This window comes from Papaver somniferum, chromosome 7 (assembly GCF_003573695.1).
Source record: "Papaver somniferum cultivar HN1 chromosome 7, ASM357369v1, whole genome shotgun sequence".
In the NCBI taxonomy this organism is placed as follows: Eukaryota; Viridiplantae; Streptophyta; class Magnoliopsida; order Ranunculales; family Papaveraceae; genus Papaver; species Papaver somniferum.
This window is the reverse complement of record NC_039364.1, coordinates 123,101,729-123,125,194: the sequence shown is the minus strand read 5'-3', so window position 1 is coordinate 123,125,194 and position 23,466 is coordinate 123,101,729. Positions and strand designations below refer to the sequence as shown.

Sequence of the window (23,466 nt, the reverse complement as noted above, 5' to 3'; positions counted from 1 at the left end):
AATATGGTTTTGGTAGGTGCTGATCAAAGGATGAGAGCATCTCAATGTTTTTATACTTGTGATAGTTGTTGTTGATGTAGATGACTAATGGGATCTGTCTCAAGCACCTGCACACAGAAAATTTTATATTGTTATTTAAAGTGTTGAGAGTTTTACCTTGTCCTTCCCATTGGGGGTGGTAGATGTTATGTGCATAATCTTCAGAGAAGCTGAAAGTGATGTGTCTAACTTTAATTTGAAGTTTTGGCACGGGTTGATTCTGGTTTTTGTCATCTAGGGATGTCTTGATTTTGAAGTGGTCCTTGTACTTGCAGTTGTGGTGGATAGAGAAAGAGTTGTTGACTCTTGCCAGCAGTTTTAGAGGTACAGTTAGCCAGGACCTGATCATAGCAATACGAACCAGAAAGACCTTACCTTGGTCTGTTGATATGGTTTCAGCTCCCCGGTAGGCCCTTTGTATTTTATAGGATCCTATAAGGAGAAAGATTGAAATCCACCAGACCTTAGTTGGCCTTTTGGGGTCTGACTGTGTTTGCATCTGGGTGGTAGAAGTTATCTGAGTCAGATTGAGAAAATGAGTCAGCCCTGACAGACTGGAGGTGTCTCCGAGTCGGTTTTGGTGGGTATGCTCTGTATTCGTTCATTCGTGGGTTGACCCGATGCAGCATGGAGAAGGATCTTCTTGCCAAGTGTTGATTGCTGCTTCTCATGAGCCAATGGTGTCTCATTGCTTGTACTAGGCCAAATAATGATGCCAGTAGACTTGAATATACACATCAAGTTGCAAGACCAATCTTTAATGCTGTGAGTCTGGTTGCCCCCCAGAAGATTTTGACGGTTGAGATTGTGCAACTGTTACTCTTCTTTGCCCGAATAAAACCGCTAAGAGAGTAATACTTTTCAGTTTCTCAGTCATTCTCCTTGGAGAATAAATAGTTGTTACTGAAAATTCCCCCTGTCTAAAGAGATTTCCGTAAGAGATTTTTCTTTGAGAGTTCAAGTTATGGAAAAAGGTCAGAATTCCCAAGAGCGTGTACAAGGTGAACCACAGAAGAAAGCCCGAGTCGGAGAATCCGTGGAACAGGTTAGTTTTTCTGTATTTCAAATTGGTGTTGAGTATGGTTTGATATTTAAAGTATGTGATCAATTTGGGGATACTTGGAGATTTGACAATTGAAATTTGTAGGTTGCTACTGCAATTGTATGTGAAGGTTTTTCTGGGTATAATGAGAATCAATTTCACTCTCTTTCTGGTGCAATGCATGAAAGAGAAGGTTTTGGGGTTGAAAGAGCAAGTACTGGAGGTGGAAGAGGGTGTGCTGAGGGAATGGTTGTGCATGCATCCACCAGAGTTGGGAGACCACCACAGAGGCTTGATCAAGGCCGAATTGAGAATGGGGAGCTTGTGGGTGTAAAGGATGGGTGGGTTCTGTTTGTGTTCATCCCACACAGGGACGACGAGTGGTAAGGGAGGGGATTGTACTGGTGGATGATGAGAGAATCGTATGTGGTGGAACTCAGCAGGGATTCTTTGGAGCCCCACTCCCTGAAAAAACCAAAGAGCAAATTCGAGTTAATGCTACTCGTCCTCCTACTCCTGGAAAGATATTTTTCCCAAATTTGTTTATGCTTGCACCCACTCTTAGGCAGATGACTCAGGGTGTGGTCGAAATCTCCCAGACTGAAATTGGCGAAGTTACATATCCACTTGAAGTTCCTAGAGACGAGCCTTTGATCCCTGGTGTTGATTATAGGGTTGTGGGACAGATATACAGATCTGCAAAAGCCAGTGCAATGCGAGAAGAAGAACCTCAACTCCCTGAAATTCCAGCTGAAGATACATTGCCACCAGGAGCTAATGCAATGGTTGTAGCACAAGTGTACAGAAATGTAATAGCTCGAGCTATAAGGGTGTTGCTAGTGCAACTGGAGGAGGAATCTAGCCAGGTAGTTTCCAAAGTGTTGCACATAGTGTAATTAGTAGTAACAAATAGACAATAATTTTCATTTTTTGTTTGAGACCAAGCTTCAAAAGTGGGAAGCAAAGAAAGAATGGGTCTTTGAATATGTGTAATTGTGGTTATTTCAAAATGCATGTTTATACTTTTAATGCTTGAGATCAAAGTGCAGTGCAAATAATCTATATGAGTAGAATTGTAACAGTCTGAGTAGTTTCCCCATAATGACAATGCCTGGTAGATAACAAGGTTCAAATTATAGTCATGGCTAGAAGTAATAGCAGGACTAGCAAACCTTGAGGAAAGTAAGTACAAGAAAATGAGCGAAATGGAAATCAGATGACTAGGGTAGAAGAAATACATGCTTATAGGCCTAAAGGAGATTAGGTTTAAAGTCTTACCTTCAGGCAAAGCAGCTAAATTAGAGACAAAAAACATACCAGAATTCAAGCTAGCAGGTTTCCAGCAGATGTTCAAAGAAACAAAGAAAGTTGGATACCTTATCAGTTGAATTTGAGAGAAATAGTCTAGAATTGAGTCTGCACTTTTGCTTAAGATGCTTAGTTTGAGGTTTTTATTTGGTATTTTGTGGTAGCTTAGAATGTAGAAGAACTTATTCAAATCAACAACATTACAGGGAGAAAGTTTAGGATGAGAACAGAACTCAGATAGAAAGAGAATCTCAGAGGAGGGGAATTTTTTAATTGAACGGAAGATTGTGGTGATGTTTCCATTCGCAGAACATGTTAATCCAGGTAAGATGTTATGGATTTGAGTATTACTTCCTGAGAATGTGATTTGTGTTACATGGGTGAATTTTGTGATTTGAGTGAGATGAGAGAGTCTTGAAATTTGTGTGTTTTGAGTGATTCCTGTGATTTGAGTAATGTAATTGCAGGTGCAGTTTTTGTAATATTTCGATTGCGGTAAATACGGATTCGTTGCTCGGACTTGAATAGATTTAAAAACAAAAATATATACAAAATTGTCACAGGATCAAGAGATACTAGGACTCAGGATTTCACCAATTCTTATACTCATGCGATTCATGTATTTATTCTAAACAGTTATAGCTTCTAAACATCGACTCTTTATTTGCCAAAATAGATTTTAAAAATATTAAGTGTAAATCTTAAGCATGGCCTATCAAAAGGATTAGTCCCAAGCATAAACCATCAAATGAAATCACAAATAATTAAGAAAAATCATAATTCAATTTATAATAATGCAAATAGTCATAAAAGAATTAAATAAAAATTATTCATGCATAAAGAATGGTTTCCTCCATCATCCCAATATTGGAGTTTAGTTGTTCATATCAATCACACACTCAACATATTAATTCAAAGCTCAAAGTGTGATTAAAAGAGTCAAAAGTTATAAAATAGTAGTTCGGAGACTCACAAAACACGTCCAGAAAAGAACGACAACAGAAAACTGCAGCGAACTGCGACACCTATCTTCTGCTGTTGAGCTGCTGAAAATAAGACTGTTCTGGAGCTGCTGAAAATAAGACTGTCCTGGAGAGTCTTTTCTTCGTGTTCTTGAAGCTTTTTAATGGCAGCAGCAGCAGCAGGTGAACATTGCTGTTTTTCCTTCTTCTTCGCTCCTCCTGGCTCTGGCTCGACCCCAAACTCTTCATCCCCTTTCTATGACGTAAACCCACTCTTATATAGCCCTCAAATCCCCCAAAAATCTCTACTAACAGCGACCTTTCTTTTTATTCTTCTCCGCATGCAGTTGAGAGAAAATCTCTCCTGTGACTCTCTACGCGTGCTGTTAGCTATGAAATAGCAACCAAACTATTCTTAGGACTTGAACAGGACCAAATACATGTATATCCAGCGTGAAAGTCTCCCAAAAATTTCTCACAAAATATTTGAACGTGAACAGCAACATACGTGTCCTGTTTGGAATTTGATTTCTTCTCCCGGTCATTCCAGCCACTTCTGGCCCTTAAAATCACCCCTGTTAGCTTCCTATAAGTCCATAGAGTAATCCCAAACATTTCCAGCCCTTTAATCGCACTATAGCTCCTTCAAAAATTCCGATCAAAAACTGCCAGTTAACAAACTCACTTTCCCGCCAAAACTTCATTTGAAATGTGAAGAAGAGATGCCCCCTATCCATCTCCGGTGTCCCTTTAGCAGCTGTCTGGAAATGGGTCACCCCTTAGTAATTAGGTTACCCCTTATCCAAAATTGAGGGTCCGTATAGTGAGTTTTCTGGGACATTTTCCGCACTTTTTCGGGGTTCCTCCGAGGTATTTCTGAGGTGCTTCCGGTACTCTATCAACGGAGGTCCAAACGCCGCATTTTCAGCCAATTTCACCGCAAAACCTTATTCTTCTAAAAACACCTACAAATAAATAAAATAACATAATAAGTACAAAAATGGGTACTAACAATATATACAATTGGGCTATATTAGACACATAAATGCGTCTATCAGCAGTCGTGATTCCTGTGGGTAGTATTCATGATTGGGTATTGAAATTGAAAGTAGAAATCATAAATCAGATAATTGATGAGTTAACCGGTGAGAATCAGATTGCCGGCGGCCAAAAATAGCCGTTGCGGGAGACGTTGCGAGAGAAAGACAGAAAAGAAACGGCCAGAACTAGCCGATAGAGGGAAGAGGTGAGAAATCAGGTGGAAAGGAGAGAGCTCCTCATGGCAAGATCTCGGATCAGTATTGAATGTTTTTAGTTAGTATTGAATGTTTTTAGTTGCATAACTAAAAAAATAAGTATAAAAACAAACCACAGGACAAAAATAAATCAAAGAGGTTGAGCCCGTACACCTGTAGTGTCTCCTTATAATATACTGTAGATTAAATGAATTATCTAACTATTATCAGACAGACTCCTCTACGAGCAACAAAAATGAAACAACGTGAATATTAAGTCATGAAAAATAGACCAGTGCCGATCAATACATCAAAGTAAAACAAACACAACCTCCTTCATGGCGAATAAAGGTGCTAGAATCACCTAAAAGTGTTCAATTATCAGCCTAGGTTTGATCCTCTTTTGTTTTCCCAGACTAACTTTCAAAACTGAGCAACCAGCGGCTCGTGCACATCACTATCTGCGAGAACCTCACTTATTTCTAGGTCTGAGATTTCTTCCGTGATTTTCTTTTGTTGTCCTGGTCCCTTGTATCCCTTTCTTCTTGCTTCCCTAAGAGCTTTTTCCTCGGGCGAGAAAAATCTTATGTCCATTTGCCCGCGTTCTTCGTACATCTTTTCAATTGTAGATTTCCAGTAAGAACCTATCTCTGTGTCCATCTTCTGGTATGGAGTTTTCAGTAGGTACTCATCAACCCCTCCTGCCTTGTCAATGCACCGTAGTGCATGTGTGGTGACCTTGACACGAACATGACGATCAAGTATGTAGCTGAAGAGTCGTTTTTCCTGTACGTTTGGTTTCCATGTTCGCCTTGTCCTGCCATTACCATCAAAATCACAATTGTTAACTTACTCTATCATTACTTTAAAGTTTTCGTAAAACAAAACAGAACTAAAATAAATATATCATGATGAATAACGGCAGTCAGATTCAGATATTAATAGTCATTTTTGTCATCTCAGCTTTATTAAGACAGAGAAATTATAGCACAGGATAAAAGAGACTGAAGTTAAAGGCTTATGAAGCAATTGGCAGGTGATGATAATCTAATTTCTATTGCGGTGTTAGTCTACTAAGTTGAGAATGGTACACGTTACATGCCTCAGCCCTGCATCACATTGACAAGGACCGTTCATGGATCTATCAACTCTGCTTCTGACCAGCCTGGCCTAGTGCTTTAACAAAGACTTAACTAAAACAATACAATCAAGAAATCCATATGAAGTGTGTCAAGGTATCTACACCATGAAAACCTTATACAAACTGAACAAGCCTTTATAGCTTCCAAGTTGAAGTAAATTCACCACCTAATCACGCCTGACGCAGTAGATTTTCCATTATTTGTCCTTACCCACAATATCTAACTTGTAAGTACATCAGTTTGCCAAGCAGCTTAATATGGGCCTTCTTAATACCTTATTAAAAGAAGAGTAGGTATACTATCAATCCATAGCAGCAAAACGGAGTTTTTTATTCTTCTAAAGAACTTAGCAAATTTGCAATATACATGAGTAGAAATAAGAGACTTTTCTTAACAATTGAGAAAGAAAAAAACCAGAAGATTCTTATTCATCTGAGAAATGCACCTATACAGCTAAACCAAATAAACCTTATGTTTCTTGATCATTCCATAAACCGCTTAACCAGATAATCATCTTAGGTTTCTTGATTATTCCATAAACTTTAATGCAATATCCTGTATATTTACTATTTTGTTCAGCAACTGTAAAAATTAACCCAATCTTTTTCATAACCAGCATACAGAAAGCACTAAATCTATCTCAAGACTAAAGCATCGATCTTAAAACCCAAACATTTAACGCCATTAACTTTCCCTCCACAAGCTAATGCAAATTCTTTAACTACTTTTTCATTGATCATTTTCCTCTCATACCTACACATTTCAAAAAATTCTTCCTCTTTTCCAACTAATTATCTAAATTGATCCCCAAAAGACAAACCAGGATCAAAATTCATATGCATAGTCATGGAATTAAAATTAGTTTCATTTGAAGAAATAATCAATCAATAAAACTAAAAAATTAAAAAACCTGAATTCGACTTTAGGGTTTTATAAAAAAGACAGAAAGAAAAAACAAATTTACCTGTTACCACCATCTTCACTAACTTGATCACCAAATTGAATATGCACACTACCATAAAGACCTCTTTTAGCTCTTCCCATTGTAATCTTACTACCATTACTTGGTGTGAATTTCTTCACCGTTTCTTTTACTCCTTTTCCTAATTTCTCTGCCCCAACTTTTTTCAGCACTTTGGTAATCGTATCCCCTGATTTGAAAGACATTGGCCCCAAACTGATCAATCAATTAGGGTTTTCAAGGAAACGAGTAGAATCAATCTCAAAAAGAACGAACTTCAATGGAAAAAGAAAACCAGAGAGAAATGAAATCCCGGACAAATAAAAGAAAAGAAGGCTAGGCTCCCCGCGCTGTCTTCTCTACGATTTACGGGTATTTACTCGTGCACGCCTGATGGGACGTCGGCCTTTGCTAAGGACTTTGCTGAGGTTAACCCTCTCTTCTAGTAGCCACCCTTCCTCTCGCGGAGGCTCGAGTCTCTTTGAGCGTCTCCCTCTCCCTCTCCTATGGTCAAGTGAGTCCCTACTTCTGGTCGAGCTACTTCGTGACTGAAAAGGTGGTTCTTTTGCAGAAGGCCACTCATCTAAGACCTTAGATTACCTCCATCCTAACCTCCTGAATGAAAATATCATGTTTGCTCTATTCTTAGCTTACTGAATAACTAAATAAAAATAAATACAACCTTTGTTCCTTTTTAATAGGATGGTTTTGTTTTTAGATAAAAATTAAGGAAATTAAGAGAACTAATCATTGAAAGTGGTCCTCATGACACTTGTCAATAAAAGAAATGAAGTGAAATGGTCCTCATGACACTTGTCAGCAAAAGAAGTACAGTGAAATGATCCACATGACACTTGTCATCAAAAGAAGTTAAGAGAAAAGTGGTCCCAAAAAATTAAAGTAACATTTGACTTTTCCGATTAGGAAACCAGACTATTTTTCTGAAACATTTATTTTAGGAAATCAGCCTATTAAAAAGGAACGGAGGGAGTAGATCTTTCTCTTCGTCTCAAGTCGATGGATCTTCTCAATTGGATCTCCCATTAAAGTGAAAGCACTGATTTCTCCTTAGCTTTGGGCCTTGAATCCGCCTTCTTGTATATGAAATTAACCCAGATCTCGAGCAAACGATGAGTCATGTGCATGTGGAATTGACTCTATTTACTGAGGACCTCCCCCCGCATACCCTTTCAACTATTACAAGCGGCTTTGCCCTTGAGCGGCCTTTTGTTCGCTCTTATTCAATGAAATAGATGGATTTCGAATGACATTACATAATTTCCCAAAGCTCGAAGATTACATATCCCTCGAACCTATAGAGACCTTTACGGATACCAGGCTTTATATACCTCCACCTACTATTGCTTTTACACCTAGCTTATTTATGGTAACCAGCGGATGTGGAGAGACGAAGGCACTCGACTGAAAGGAAAGGGACCAACTAGCTTATAATACATTAGATCTATACTTTAACCAGTAGCACTCGGGCCTGACATAGCTGATGGACACTACACTTATTTCACCACGTTCAGTGACTAGTCAAGCTTAATCTTCACTTTATCTCGTACCAGGGCCCATTCCAGCTAAAATATATTCTTCGTCAAGAACCTCATGCCTTATGTACTGAGAATATTCGGGAGAAGTGGTACAAGCGCGAGAAAACACTTTTATCATAAGAGAAGAAGTTTGAAAGAACATACCTCGGGTACCCGAGTCTCTAACACCAACCTAGAATACATAAGTGGCCCTTTTCGAAAGTTCAAATCAATGTTAATTGTTCATTAAATCCACGGTGTATGTTTAACGAATAGTTTATCTGATATCTCATTTGATGGTTATCTAGAGGTGCCAAATGGATATTCATGTTACTCCAGAAAATTCAGTGCGCGATAATAAGAGTTAACTAACTTGCGCTGAGTAAAACGGCAAGCATAAATGAGATTCCTAAGTATATATCTCAAAATTTTTTCTCTAAGATAGAGAGCGAAAAACCCCAAACAATTGTTGCTCATATTTGCTCCTTTGGGATCAGATGTGATCAGCCCAAACCCTCATTGATTTGTTCTTTCACTTAACCTTTCCAAGCTCACTTCAAGTTATAGATCTAAATCTTTTTTCTATAATGGTAGTTAGCTAGGTTTTATTTTCGTTTTTCAATTGGGCTTTTTGGTTTTGGGGTTTTTCCTGTTTTCATCTTCAATCAAATGAAAAGGTTGGATATGAGTAAAAGGATAATTTTTTATGGACGTTTTTCAACTACAAAGGCAAAAATACAACACCGTCATCATCTATGGAAACACAACAACCATCATCATAAAAGCAACATCAAGATCTTCAGCAACAACATCATCAACTACGGTAACATATGTTTATAAGAATACTACTATGATTTAGACATATTCAAACTGATTTCTATTGATTTTGACCATTCCAGCAGACTCCAGTTACCTTTGTTACTATTACTCGCATCTCCAAGTGATCAAAAATCCTTGGTCGATTGAAAAAACCCTTCATCACCAAGTGATTCAAAACCCTTGGTCGATTGAAAAACCTTGGTTGGATCTTCCAAAGATCCCTCTGCTGCAATTTTACAGAGTGCAAATTTGTTTCCTTCAACAACAAAAAAATTGGCCTCTTAAGTCTTACTTTGCACTGTTATTGTCCTTAGGAATTGCTTGAATGGTTATAATGGTTAAAATTGGGAAATATTTGGTCTTGAATTTTTGGAGTCACCATAATTATGATGTTTGTAATCTAATTCATGATCACCCCTATAATGTTTCTGAAAAAACGGGGGTCTAACAACCACACCCAATATTTTGTTAGGCAATCTGTATGGACTAACTCTAATATAATTCCAAGAGAATCAACTATACAGTCAGACTCAATCAAGGAAATACATTCAAGAGTTATATCTCAATTTCTCAACACAATCCGCAATCGAACATATAGAAATCTGTGAGCCCGATTGATATGAGAAATAATTTGAATTGTATCAAAAACCAACGTTCAAGTGGCAATCAATTTCAATCAACAATCAAAGGTTGGATTTACCAATTAATTGAACTACGCACAACCTGTGATATTATATAAAAATATAATGCGGAAAAGAAATAACACAGACACCAGAAGTTATGTTAACGAGGAAACAGCAAATGCAGAAAAATCCCGGGACCTAGTCCAGATTTGAACACCACACTGTATTAAGCCGCTACAGACTCTAGCCTACTAAAGTTAACTTCGAACAGGAATATAGTTGAGCCCTAGCCAATCTCACACTGATTAAGATATAGTCGCGTTCCTTACGCCTCTGAATCCTAGAAGGACTCTACGCACTTGATTCCCTTAGCTGATCTCACACACAACTAAGAGTTGATACGACCCAAAGTCGAAGACCTGATAAACAAATTTGTCTCCCACAAAAAAATTTATTCTGATAGATAAATCTGTCTCCTACAGAAATACCTACGAAGTTTTGCTACGTCTTTTGATAAATCAAGGTGAACAAGAACCAATTGATAATCCGATATTATATTCTCGGAGAACAGTCTAGAAATATCAATCACCTCACAATAACTTAACTATATGGTAGTATAACAAGTTACTGTGGAATCACAAAGAAGATGAAGAGCTTTGTGATTACTTTTTATATCTTACCTATCGAAGATAAATCTCGAGAAAATCTTAGAGAAGATAGTACCCAATATGATAGAACAAAGTAAGATCATAACACGCAACTATAGAGAAAATAGTTAGGTCTGGCTTCAGAATCCCAATGAAGTCTTCAAGTTGTTAACCTATAATGGTTTTAGGGAAAACTTAGGATAAAGAAGAATCGACTCTTGATGCAACTAGTATCACACATGAGGTGTGGGGATTAGGTTTCCCAGTTGCTAGAGTTCTCCCTTATATAGTATTCAAATCAGGGTTTGATAACTTTGTAACAAAGCAATCAATATTCACCGTTGGATGAAAACCTGATTTAAGATCAAGCTAAGTTTGATTAAAACCAAAGAAATATCTGTCCACCGTTAGATGGTCTTAGCTTGTTACACACAAATGAAATATACCTTCACTTAGATATGGGTAACCGTACCTAAACGTGTATATTGAGTTGGCTCAATAACAGTTAACCGAAGTTAGCCATATGAACACTTTTGTGCTAACCATGTTCATCTTAACACTTCTTGATCAAATGATAATCAAATGAATCTAATTGTGTTATTCATATAGTTGTTCATATTCTCATAGAAGTATACAAGATACAATTGAAGCAAAATCGGATAATTTCAAAAGAATCGGTTCATGAACATTTTATCCACGGTTAGCAAAGATTGCATTCATTAATATATAAATGTATTTGTTCATGAGTATGAAATCATACTTAACCGATTTTAGAACTTAACCTCATAAGTTTGCAAACGGGTACGCAAACTTAAGTTCCGGACTTGATCTTTTCCGACAGTTCGCAAACGGGTACGCATACTGTCGTTCCAGATGGAATTCAGGTGAATCAGTTTGCAAACGGGTACGCAAACTTAGTTCCCGGAGTTTGGCAGTTAAAAACGTTTGCATACGGGTATGCATACTTGGTTTCCGGACCTGAATTATTCTTACAACAGTTTGCATACGGGTATGCATACTGTGCTATATCCAGACAATGATTAATTGTTCTAAACTCCCATTACAATCGATGAAACATTCTTAGAAGACGACAATAGCTGTCTCATACAAACTATTAGCTTATAAGCAATTTTCAAGTGATCGAATGATCAGTATAAAACATTCCGAGTCTACATCAAATGACTGTCTCACATAAATGATGTAAGATGTTACAAGGCGATTTTCACATGATCATCTTTTGAATTTCGTCAAGAATAATGATGAACGTAGTTAAAGAAAAAAACTTTCCAATACATATTTCGAGAAAGATGTAAGCGAGTTAAACTCAACTCGAAATATCAAATGTATATAATATTAAAGTTTATATAGCTATACGACTTAGTCTCGATAGGAGATAGAATAGACTTGAAAAAGTGGGGTACAACAACCACACCCAATGTTTCACTTAGCAATCTGTATGGAAAAACTCCAATATACTTTCTAGAGAATCAACTAGACAGTCAGACTCAATCTAGATAAAAAGTATATCAAAGAGTTTATATCTCAATCTCTCGATTTGATATATACTCAAGCAAATAGAAATCTGCGAGTCTTTATCAAATACTAGAGAGATAACTTGGATGGTACCAAAGACCAATATCCAAGTATCAATAAATTTAAATCAACAACCAAAAGTTCGGATATTCTAATTGATTGAACAACGCACAACCTGTGATATTTTAATTATATAAAAAAATATAATACGGAAAAGAAATAACATAGACCCCAGAATTTTGTTAACGAGGAAACCGCAAATGCAGGAAAAACCCCGGGACCTAGTCCAGATTGAACACACACTGTATTAAGCCGCTACAGACACTAGCCTACTCCAAATTAACTTCGGTCTGGACTGTAGTTGAACCCCAATCAATCTCACATTGATCCAAGGTACAGTTATGCTCCTACGTCTCTGATCCCAGCGGGATGATACATACTTGATTCCCTTAGTTGATCTCACCCACAACTAAGAGTTGCTACGACCCAAAGTCGAATACTTTAATAAAAAAATCTGTACCACACAGAAAAGTCTACGGTAATAGATAAATCCGTCTCCCACGGATATACCTACGAGTTTTGTTCCGTCTTTTGATAAATCAAGGTGAATAGGAACCAATTGATTAACCGGACTTATATTCCCGAAGAACATCCTAGTATTATCAATCCCCTCACAATTATCTTAATCGACGCAGCGAAAGAAGATATTGCGGAATCACAAACGATGAGACGAAGTGTTTGTGATTTCTTTTATATCTTGCCTATCGGAGATATCAATCTCAATCCAATTATTACAATTGTACTCGTACGATAGAAACATCAAGATCAGATCACACAACTACAAGAAAGTAATATTTGTCTGGCTTCACAATCCCAATGAAGTATTTAAGTCGTTAACCTGGTTTAGAAGAAGAAACCAAAGGTTAAAGGAGAATCGACTCTAGCTTAGCACAACTAGTATCACACAGAAGGTGTGGGTATTAGGTTTCCCAGTTTCTAGAGCTCTCCCTTATATAGTCTTTCATATCAGGGTTTGCAATCAATGTTAGCTTGGTAACAAAGCATTCAATATCCACCGTTAGATGAAAACCTGATTAGATTCAAGCTAATATCTTTCAACCGTTAGATCGAAAACTAGATTGTTACACACAAATGAAATGCACGTTTCTAGGCTTGTGTAACCGTACCCAAACTTGTACATTTGTTGGTTCAACAATAGTCAACCAAATGGTTAGTCATATGATCACTTTCATATCAACCATATTCTTCTTCACCATAACTAGTTCAAGTGACTCAAATGAACTAGTTAGAGAGTTGTTCAATTGCAAGGAAATCTTATGTAACTACACAAGACACAATTGAAGCAAAAACGATTTGATTCACTCGAATTGGTTCATGAACTATATAGCCACGGTTTGCAATTTGCATTCCTTAGTTTATATAAGAATAAGTTCACAAACATCGTTTTTTAGATATAACCTACTCAAGTTCGCGGACTGGGTTCGCGGACTTAAGTTCCCGGACTGAGTTCACAAACTCCAGCAGAATTTCTTGGGACGAGAACTTCTGCCAGTTCGCGGACTAAGTTCGCGGACTTGGATCACGCCACCATTCCGGTTCTCTTGATCAACAAAGTTCGCAAACTTCGGTTCAAGGAATAAGGACTTATACATATATGTGTTTCCACAACAATGCTTATCCTCCAATGGTTATATAATCTAAACTCTCATTTAAATCATTGAAACATTCTTAGAGGACGTTGATATTCTATAGTTATTATTCACAAACTATTTTTCGTCAAAGTAAGCAATTTTCAAAGTGATTGAAACTTGTCATGACTTTCGTCACTAGGTAAAGATGAACTTGTCTAAAGCGAAAGCTTACCAACACATATTTCGAGAAATAGATAGGCGAGATAAACTCGACTCGAAATAGCAAATGTGTATAATCTAAGTCTACATAGAAAAATGACTTTTGTCTCAGTATAGGATATAAATAAACTTTTGAGTGATAGATAAGTTCAAGTCTCCATATACCTTTTAGTCGATGAAGATCCACCGGTTCCTTGAGTAGTCCTTCGTCTTGTATGATGATTGCGATGGAGGTCTTGAGCTCAACTACACTTTCTATCCTAGTCCGAGACCTTATCTATAGTAGACTAGAAATCAAGACTTATAGTTTTGATCACTAACATTGACAAACATGCTTGAGATACAAACGCATGCGAGTTCGACCGAGCAATGCTCTAACAAGACTTCTGGGTGATAGATGGGTTCAATTCTCCACATATCTTTTGTTGATGAAGTTCCTCCAAGCTCCCCTTAGTAGATCTTCGTCTTCAATCGATGAACGTCGTGAACTCTAAAGCTCAACTACACATTTTATCCTAATCTGAGATATAGATATAAGTAGACTAGAAATCAAGACTTATATTTTTGACAACTAAACTTGACAAACAAGCTTGAGATAGCAACGCTTGCGAGTTCGACCGAGCAGTGCTCTAACAGTTTTTGAACTCAAATCGGTTGTATCATTTGATGTACTAGATTTACCTCTTTTATGACAAAAAATAATAAGATTAAGTCAAACTCTAAAATTTAAATTTAGTATCTGCGAAGACAATTTGGAGGAAATTCATTAGAAATAAGTGAAGAATGGGAAGAAAATATCTGATCAGTATTCATGGGAAGCTAAAAATTCAGAAGAAAAACGTTATTTGTATAGGTTGGTCAAAGAAGCTGATAGTATGAATATCTCTGTTGGAGCTACAGATGAAATTATTGATGATCTTTTCGTTGGAAATTTTCTTTGAAAAGACTGTAAATTTTCTTAATTTTTCAGCTTGTTATGTAAATGTTGTTTTTTATTGGAACGATACCTTGTTAGGGGACGGTAATATTGCGATTGCCAAAATAAGGGGAGGAAATATTAAAATTCCGAACTAAGGGACTTTCATCTTTTCAGTCCTGGAAAAATTCTTAAATACCAACCGTATCCTAAATTTCTTTTGCGTTTTATCGTTGTCCTGATTTTCCCGAATTTAATTGGACAACAGGACAGTTCGGTGTATGACAACTCTTACAATACATACTGTCAACACGTTTTACACCATGTTTAGGACATATGCTCAACAAGGACAACAATGTTAAAACCAATTATACAATGGTTTAGTCTATATTCAGATATTGTATGTTCTGATTGGCACGACCTGTTAGAATCAACTCAATCATATCATGTCCCCTTTCATTATTTACTTAAATCGGTGAGCTTTGTTCTGTTGAAGTTGGCATTTGGTGTGAAGATTTTTGTCGTGTTTCCTTATCGGTTTGTTTTTTTATTGATTTTGGTTTGAAAGGTATATTCCATATGGTTGTCTGTCTATTGAATTTTCACCAATGCTACAGCATCCTTTTCATCATAGTAGGTTTAAGTGTTGATCCAATGTATCGAAATAATTCGACAAATATAGATTTAAGTCAATCCCAAACCATATCTATACATATAAACTCAACATGTAAATGGCAAGAACACGCTTTTAAACTATTGATAAAACAAAAACATATTTGATGTTATGTCAACTTAGACGATTAACTAGATGTCTGTTGAAGTTTAATCGTGTATCGTTTTAATACCGAAATCAGTGAGGTGTTGGCATCATCACACATTAATGAATACCAGAAACTTTGAAGTACATACCTTTTACGGATCTCACCCTAATTCAATAAGAAACATACAACATAATCTATTGACAAAATCTTATATTTCGAGGACCCGTACAAAATAACATCTTGACATTGTATCAATCTTTTGTACCGGATTTACATAGGTTACAAAAGATTTCTCCACTTTATGGATGGCTTATACCTATTTATTCATGAGGCATCAACACTGGTGTAGGTTCTCCTTTGCAGGAGTGGATAACGTAAGGAATTCATACCCAAAGAGGTTTTTATTTTGTCATCTATAGATCAGGAGGCAACATCACACCTTAGTGAACGCCAAAAACTAAGAAGTACTTGGACGATCGCACAAACCAAGACAATAAAATTCGTCACATGACCTTGAACCACGAAATCATGCAATCCCCTAGACGTGTGGTGTGTAATTTGGATAGATGTCAGGGAATGTACTTAGTTCTCCTTTGCATGAGTGGATTAGGCAAGGAATTCCAACCCAAAGAGGAAATGCCTTTGTAAGCAATAGATAGGGAGGCAGCATCACACCTTGGAGAAAACTGGGACTAAGAAGTGCATAACTTTTGGGGTATTATCGTTATTGCATTACTGCAATGTATCTGACCACCTTGGTGCTTGCTCCAGTTGGGAAAAACTAGTGGTGTTCTTCTTCCACTATCAAACGGTGCTCTAGTTGAGAATCATGGAAAAGGTTCACAAACGTAGGTTCTCTCCTAATCATCTTCTATGGTGTTTCCCTATTCTCCTTCCCCCGATCAACTACACAAATAAAAAAGAAACAATATGATCGTCCTGCGGAACCCCTGATAAACTACACAAACAATACGATAGGTCTGAAATATCAGTTATTCGCTCATATAAGCGATAAGAGTTTTGTTGTCCAGGACACCAAAAGGACTTATGGTTCATTATAACATTTGTTTTAACCCTTCTCGGTATAGAGTTCCTTAGTTTGGTAATAGGAAATGGCACGTCCATACAGGTGTTTGAGGGTGAAAATGGTTTCTGCTGATTTTGGTAATTACGGGTGTGTGGGTGAGAAACGAATTTAAACTCTAAACAATGTACTGCAAGGGAGTACTTTAGATTCGAGAGATCAATATGTACAAATCCGGCTTAAACAAAGAAATGGTCGTTCCAGACTTGCTTGGGTCACAAAGTGAAGGAGAAGGATTGGTTTTGGGGAGGGAAGCGAAGAAAGTGTGGAGACCAGAATAGTTGATTCTGGAAGAGTAGTTGTTTTCTACGACTTGTATCAGAAAGTAGGAATCTAACAGATGGAAAGCTAGCAAATATTTTCTGAGTGTTGTATGCTCCTGACCTGAACTTGTTTTTCGGTGGAAATAGGTAATGCCTATTTATACAAGTCGAAGTGAAACGTACTATGGTCTCATTAAGAAATGGAAAACGGGTGAGTAAATGGGAGGAGGTGGTAACCGGTAACGCTGAAATTGATGTTCCATATAAGAAAGCGTTTCACCATTACTCCTTGTATTTACTAACCGCCCCATCCTTATGTTACTTTCTTATAACGAGCGTAGTGTACGCCGCACGCTGTAGACCGCCAAACCAATACCCAATGAGCATCCCCCAGTTTGTCACATATGTTGATGTCTCGAGTGTTTTCATGGAAAACATGTAGCATGTTGTTGTCGTCTGGCAAGTCGAGCTTGGGAGACTTGCCGGCTTGGTGACCTTCGACGGTCGAGATTTTGCATCTTAAGAGGAAAGGTAGCCGTTGATTATTGCAACCCTTCGCTCGGTATCCAGTGGCATGAAACATGCTCGGTATGGCTTTAATATGGCCTGGTTTAGGTGCGGCCAAAAGTTAGGGTTTTGTCTTTGTTTAGGCGCGACCAAACTAGGGCCAAAAGTTGCCATGCGTTAGCTAGTAACCTTGGTCGGCTAAGTTCTGCATCTTAGATGAGAAGGTGGTCGTTGATCATTGCATGCCTTCGTTTTGGCATCCGCATAGGGAAGGCCGGTATGGCGTGGCGCGGCAAGGTGGTTGGCATGCCATTGGCACATGTGGCATGGCATGCCTTGGCACGGTTTGGCGTGGCCAAAACTAGGGTTTGGGGGCAAAGGTTACCGTGCGTTGTTTGGCAACCTTGGACGCCTAGGATTTGCATCTAGGATTGAAGGGTGGCCGTTGATCCTCGCACGCCTTCGTTTTGGTAGCCGCATAGGGAAAGCTGGCATGGTATGGCACGGCAAGGTAGTTGGCATTCCATTGGCACATGTGGCATGGCATGCCTTGGCGCGGTTTGGCGTGGCCAAAACTAGGGTTTTGGGCCAAAGGTTACCATGCGTTGTCTGGCGACCTTGGACGGCTAGGATTTGCATCTAGGATTGAATGGTGGTCGTTGATCGTCGCATGCATTCATTTTGGTAGTCGCATAGGGAAGGCCGGCATGGTATGGCGCGGAAAGGTGGTTGGCATGCCATTGGCATAGTTCGGCGTGGCCAAAACTAGGGTTTTGGTCCAAAGGTTACCATGCGTTGTCTGGCGACCTTGGACGGATAGGATTTGCATCTAGGATTGAAGGGTGGTCGTTGATCGTCGCAAGCCTTCTTTTTTTTAGCTGCATAGGGAAGGCCGGCATGGTAGGGCCAAGGAAAATAGCGCGGACGGCTTGGCATAGTGGGGCCAAGGGTTTGGACGGCTTGGCATGGTGGGGCCAAGGCAGAATGTTGCGAACGGCTTGGCATAGTGGGGCCAAGGCAGAATGGTGCGGACGGCTTGGCATAGTGGGGCCAAGGCAGAATGGTGCGGGCGGCTTGGCATAGTGGGGCCAAGGCAGAATGGTGCGGATGGCTTGGCATAGTGGGGTCAAGGGTTTGGACGGCTTGGCATGGTAGGGCCAAGGAAAGGTGCGGTTGGCTTGGCATGGTGGGGCCAAGGTTTTGGCATGCCATCGGCTCATGGTGCGGCCAGCATGGCTAGGGCCAAGGCAAGGTGCGGTTGGCTTGGCATGGTGGGCCAAGGGTTTGGACGGCTTGGCATGGTAGGGCCAAGACAAGGTGCGGTTGGCTTGGCATGGTGGGGCCAAGGGTTTGGCATGCCATTGGCGCATGGTGCGGCCAGCATGGCTAAGGCCAAGGGTTTGGCATGCCATTGGCGCATGGTGCGGCCAGCATGGCTGGCATGCTTTGGCGCGGTAAACGTGGCTGGCATGGTTTTCCATTGGCACAGTGGTGCGGCAGGCATGGTTGGCATGCCTTGGCGCGGAGATGTGGCTGGCATGGTTTGCCATTGGCACAGTGGTGCGGCTGGCATGGTTGGCATGCCTTGGCGCCGAGATGTGGCTGGCATGGTTTTCCATTGGCACAGTGGTGTGGTTGGCATGGTTGGAATGCCTTGGCGCGGTAGCATGAGAATTAGGGTTTGGCATGGATGATGTTAGTCAATATTAAGGGTTTTGTCGTGGAATATGACCCATGTAAAAAAAAGGGTACCCCGGTAATTCTTACGTAGGCATGCTGATTGATTCAATAAATGTGCTAATGGTCACAGTGACGTCATGTAGGATGTATAGTTTTACGATTTTGACCCTAAGCTAAAAACCACCATCAACATTAAGTCCCCTGCTTAGCTCGGAACAGGAGCATTGTTGTGAGGTAAGCATAAGATGGTGACAGGCGAGGACAAAATCGAAACGAAAAGTCGTGAAAAGATGGTCAGAAGGTTCGGATAACCTTTTTCGAGAGGTAAGGAGAGTCCATGATCCTTTTGTTTAGCGGCCTTGCGTAGATTCTATTTGTGGAGTAGACCGTGAAGTGGTGAGATGAAGATTGTTGGATTAGTCTAGCCATACATCACCTTGGCTTGGTTAGGGAATATCATGACGCTGGCTTGGCGAGTTGTTGGTGTTGGCGCAGCAAGTCATGGCGCGGCACGGTTGTATAAGGCATGACGCGGTTTGGTGAAGCAAAGCGTGCGCGTACGGCTTGGCTTGGTGGTGATTTGTATTTGCGGGCCTGATTGCCTCTTTTCCTTACTTGAGTCAAATAGAAAGTTCTTTCCTCATTCAAATGCCAAAGTATCACTCCCTCCTGTCTCATTTGGCTTTCATTATGGTTTTAATGAGGGGTTTCATTTGAGGCTGATTTCCCGGTCGTGATGCAATCACGTTCCATTTATTCAGTCTGTGTTTCTCTTTCTTCCTTTAGGGTTTCCATAGTATTTATGCCTGTGAAGTTGCATCGTCTTCCCCGTTTTATAACAAAGATTTCCTCTTGTTGAGTCTATCTCTCTTCATCATGTCGATCAGAAGTGAATCATCCTCGAGCCATCTAGATTCTCCAGTCAAACGCGTGAGGCCTGACTCTCGCAACAATTCCCCCATCCGGGTCATTCGGGTCAAGAAGATCATACCGGTATGTTTTTATTGATCAACAGGTGTTTCATTGTTTGCCGATGAATGACAAAAGTTTTCTTCTGTGTAGAGATATCCTGTCGGAGCGTGCGTCACCATCATTGATGAGGATGATTTGGTTACCCCTTTTTCTTCAAGCCCGATCCCACCAACCGCTGCAGATCTGGAGAACGCCGACTTAGGAATTTCTTGTCATGAGCATCCCAATGCAGGTTTGTCGTTCGGAACCCGCATGAGGTGTCTTTCCTCTAACTACCGGAACGTTGGTGGGTTTCTGGTGCGGAAAGAATTCGTGACTCTTTACACAAAGATATGGAGGACATATGGCCACATCGCCACCAGGAGTGGGGTGCAATATTGTTCGTCTGCTTTAGTTTCTATAGTAAATTGTCTCTTGCCGATGGTCGCCGAAATGGAGAGTATGTCTATCCGTGTTGTCACGGAATCAACTATTCAGAAGTGGGAGAACGTGGTGTCTACCTGTGAATCTCTGAAGTTCAACGTTAGTTGGTTGCGGCATCGTCTTGATATTGTGAAAGTCGACAGAGCTGGTATTCTTGGTGGTGTGGTCCCTGCTACGAAAGCTATTCTGGAAGAGGAGAAAGCTCTGGCCATGGAGTCACAGAAGGTGGAAGAGTCAATCCGGAACTTGAAGAGTAGGACTGAAAGGTATCAAAGCCGGTTAAAGATGATGCTTTCGAGGGATTACAATCTGTTGGATGGGCTTTTCTGAGTTATGTAGTTGCGAGATGTTTGGTTTCTTTCTGGGTTTTAAGCATGTTTTGCTCCCTTTTTTTTTTGTATCCCTTTTTTTTTTTTGAAAAAATAGGAAAATTTTATTGATTTGCTTCAATCAAACAAAGGAAAAGAAACTTGATATTTGAGATGTGGAAGAAAAGTGGAAAGATGCCTGGCTATCCGTGTTTGTGATATGGCGGGGCGCGAGGTGGCGGTCAGGCGTAGTATGCCTTAAGCCACTTTCCGTTGATGACTGCTTCTAGTTTTCCTCCATCTTCTTTAATGACCTTGTAGTACCCACTGTTGCACACTTTCGTGACTATATAAGGCCCTTCCCACTTTGCGGAGAATTTTTCTACAGACGCGTCTTGCTGAATGTGTTTGGCAGTCTTTAGTACCAAATCTCCCACTTGAAAAACCTGAGGCTTCACGGTTTTGTTATATGCTCTGGAAACCCTATTTTTGTATGCCCGTGCATGTTCTTCCGCCCTGGATCTTCTGGAATCTATAGTGTCCAATTCTGAGACTCTGGCGCTTAATGCTTCAGCTTCATTCCATCGAACTCCGCTTGCTTCGGCAATCCTAGCCGACATGATTTTAACTTCTGCTGGGAGGATGGCGTCTGCGTCGTAGACGAGGGATTAGGGAGAGGCGCCAGTGGAACTCCTTGGTGATTTCCGGTACGCACAGAATGCCATTGGCAATTGCTCATTCCATGTCCGAGGATTATCATGCATTGTCCAACTGAGGATTCGGATCATCGTTTTGTTAGTGCTTTCAGCCTGTCCGTTCCCTTGGGGGTAGTAAACGGTGGAGAAGACTTGCTTAATTTTGTATTCTTCGAGTAGCTCTCGTACTTGCTTGTCTGCGAAAGGAGTGTCGTTGTCGGTGATGATGTGTTTAGGCACGCCAAATCGGCAGATAATGTACTCCTTAATGAATGCCGCGATTGTGATTCCATTCGTCCTTCGTAAAGGTATGGCTTCGACCCATTTGGTGAAATATTCGGTTTCTGCTCTTATGTACTTGTGATGCTTTGAGGACGGCGGATTGATATTTCCAATGATGTCGAGTCCCCAGCTGTGAAAGGGCCACGGACTGTTTATCGAATGCAGGGGAGTCGACGGTACATGGATAAGGTTTCCGTGAATTTGGCATTTTTTGCATCTCTGGACGAAAATAGCCGCATCATCCTCCATAGTTGGCCAGTAGTATTTCTCGTGTATCTGAAGAAATAATTTATGTTTTCCTTGATGTTCACCTTCGTGCATCTCTTTCAGCATGATTGGGATTTCTGCTTCGTTCAAACATCGTAGCAAACTTCCTCCAAAGCTTTTACGATATAAGATTCCTTCGTGGAATACGAATCTCTAGGACATTTGTTTTATCTTGGCTGCATCCTTCTTATTGGTGGGTAGTATGCCATCGCGAAGGTAACTGATGTATGGCTCCTGCCAGTTTCCAGCGTGACCAATATTGAAAACTTCTAATTGATGTGGCGGCGCTTGACAGTTGGAGAAGGTTTTTTGAAGTAACCGAGATTGAGCCTCCATTTCTATCCAGTAATATCCAAGGCGTTGCAAGCGGCGATATAGTGTTACCACTAATGTTTGCCCGTAGATTTCATTATGGACGCGGTTGAGTTGTTGTTGTGCTTCTCCCTCTCCAAGACATCTTGACAAGGAACCGTCTGGATTTCGATGATATAGCACCCCTCGGAGCATGAAGAAATTTTGTAAGGTTTTGAGACTGACCTTTCCCTGGAAAAGTGAACTGTTAAGCTCTTGGATAATTGGTGTTCTCCAGTCGCCAGCTTCATCTTCTTTGGGTTGTGAAAGCCATGTTAAAGCCACGGTTCGTCTCTTCACTGTCAGGGTTTCCTCAAAACCTTCAAATTGCAGTTTTGATGCTAGTGTGGCTAGGAAATCAGCGTGTAGGTTACCTCTGCGCCCAATATGTGTTACGGTCGCGTCGGCGAAGTAGTTTAGCAGTTTTTGTGCCTCGGCTCTGTATGGGGCCAAGGTTACTTCCTTCGGTGGGTATACTCCGTTCACCTGGTTGACAAGTAATCTAGAATCCCCTCTTATTTCCAGACGTGTGGCTCCAGCTCGTTTAGCCAAGGACAGTCCGATGAGAAAGGCTTCATATTCTGCTGAATTGTTGGTGCAGGGGAAGTCTAGCTTGAAGGAGGCGAGAATACTTCACCGGCTGGGGATACTAGAACCACACATGCTGCTCCAGTACCATTGTTAGGAGTAGCGGAGCCGTCGAAGAATAGTAGCCATGTTTCTTCTTGGATGAAAGAGATTTCCGGAAAGTCTCCAGGGAGGTCCTTGTGTAGTGTCATGGTGTTCTCTCCCGGAAACGCCGCCAGCAAATCCGCAACTGCTTGCCCTTTGATGGCTCTCGAGGAAGCGCACGTTATGTCTAACTCTGACATTTGGAGGAGCCATTTGGCCGGTCTTCCTATCAGGGCCGGTTTTGAGAGGAGGAACTTCACAGGATCGGACTTAGATATCAACACCACTTTATTGGAAAGTAGGTAATGCCTGAATTTCTGGATGGAGTGGATCAAATCTAAGCGTGCCTTTTCTGCTTTGGGATATCTGAGTTCGGCATCTCTTAAAGTTCGACTGAAGTAGTAGATGGGATGTTCAATCCCTTCGTCATCTTCTTGGGTGAGGAGAGATCCGACAGTAGTGTCACTAAAAGCAGTGTACAGGTGTAGCGGTCTTCCTTGTATGGGAGATTTCATGACGGCTGGGGAAGATAATGTTTGCTGAATCTTCCGGAACGCTTCTTGTTGTA

General features: G+C 40.3%; 1 protein-coding gene across 1 annotated transcript; it reads right to left on the bottom strand.

Annotated features, from left to right (window-relative positions):
• Positions 1 to 4,766: 4,766 nt before the first annotated feature.
• Positions 4,767 to 7,206, bottom strand: LOC113292948. The gene is made up of 2 exons (XM_026541754.1): positions 6,693 to 7,206; positions 4,767 to 5,403 (listed from the first exon to the last, which is right to left on the bottom strand). The coding sequence occupies exons 1-2, from the start codon at positions 6,893 to 6,895 to the stop codon at positions 5,010 to 5,012; spliced, it is 597 nt and encodes a 198-aa protein (XP_026397539.1). The 5' UTR covers positions 6,896 to 7,206; the 3' UTR covers positions 4,767 to 5,009.
• Between the last annotated feature and the right edge of the window lie 16,260 nt (positions 7,207 to 23,466).

Bases quoted from the DNA above. Each gene is read 5' to 3' on its own strand.
- LOC113292948 (XM_026541754.1), bottom strand. From the start codon at position 6,895: ATGTCTTTCAAATCAGGGGATACGATTACCAAAGTGCTGAAAAAAGTT. The intron at 5,404-6,692 runs GTAAATTTGTTT...TGGTAATGGCAG, and splicing joins AGTGAAGATGGTGGTAACAG to GACAAGGCGAACATGGAAAC.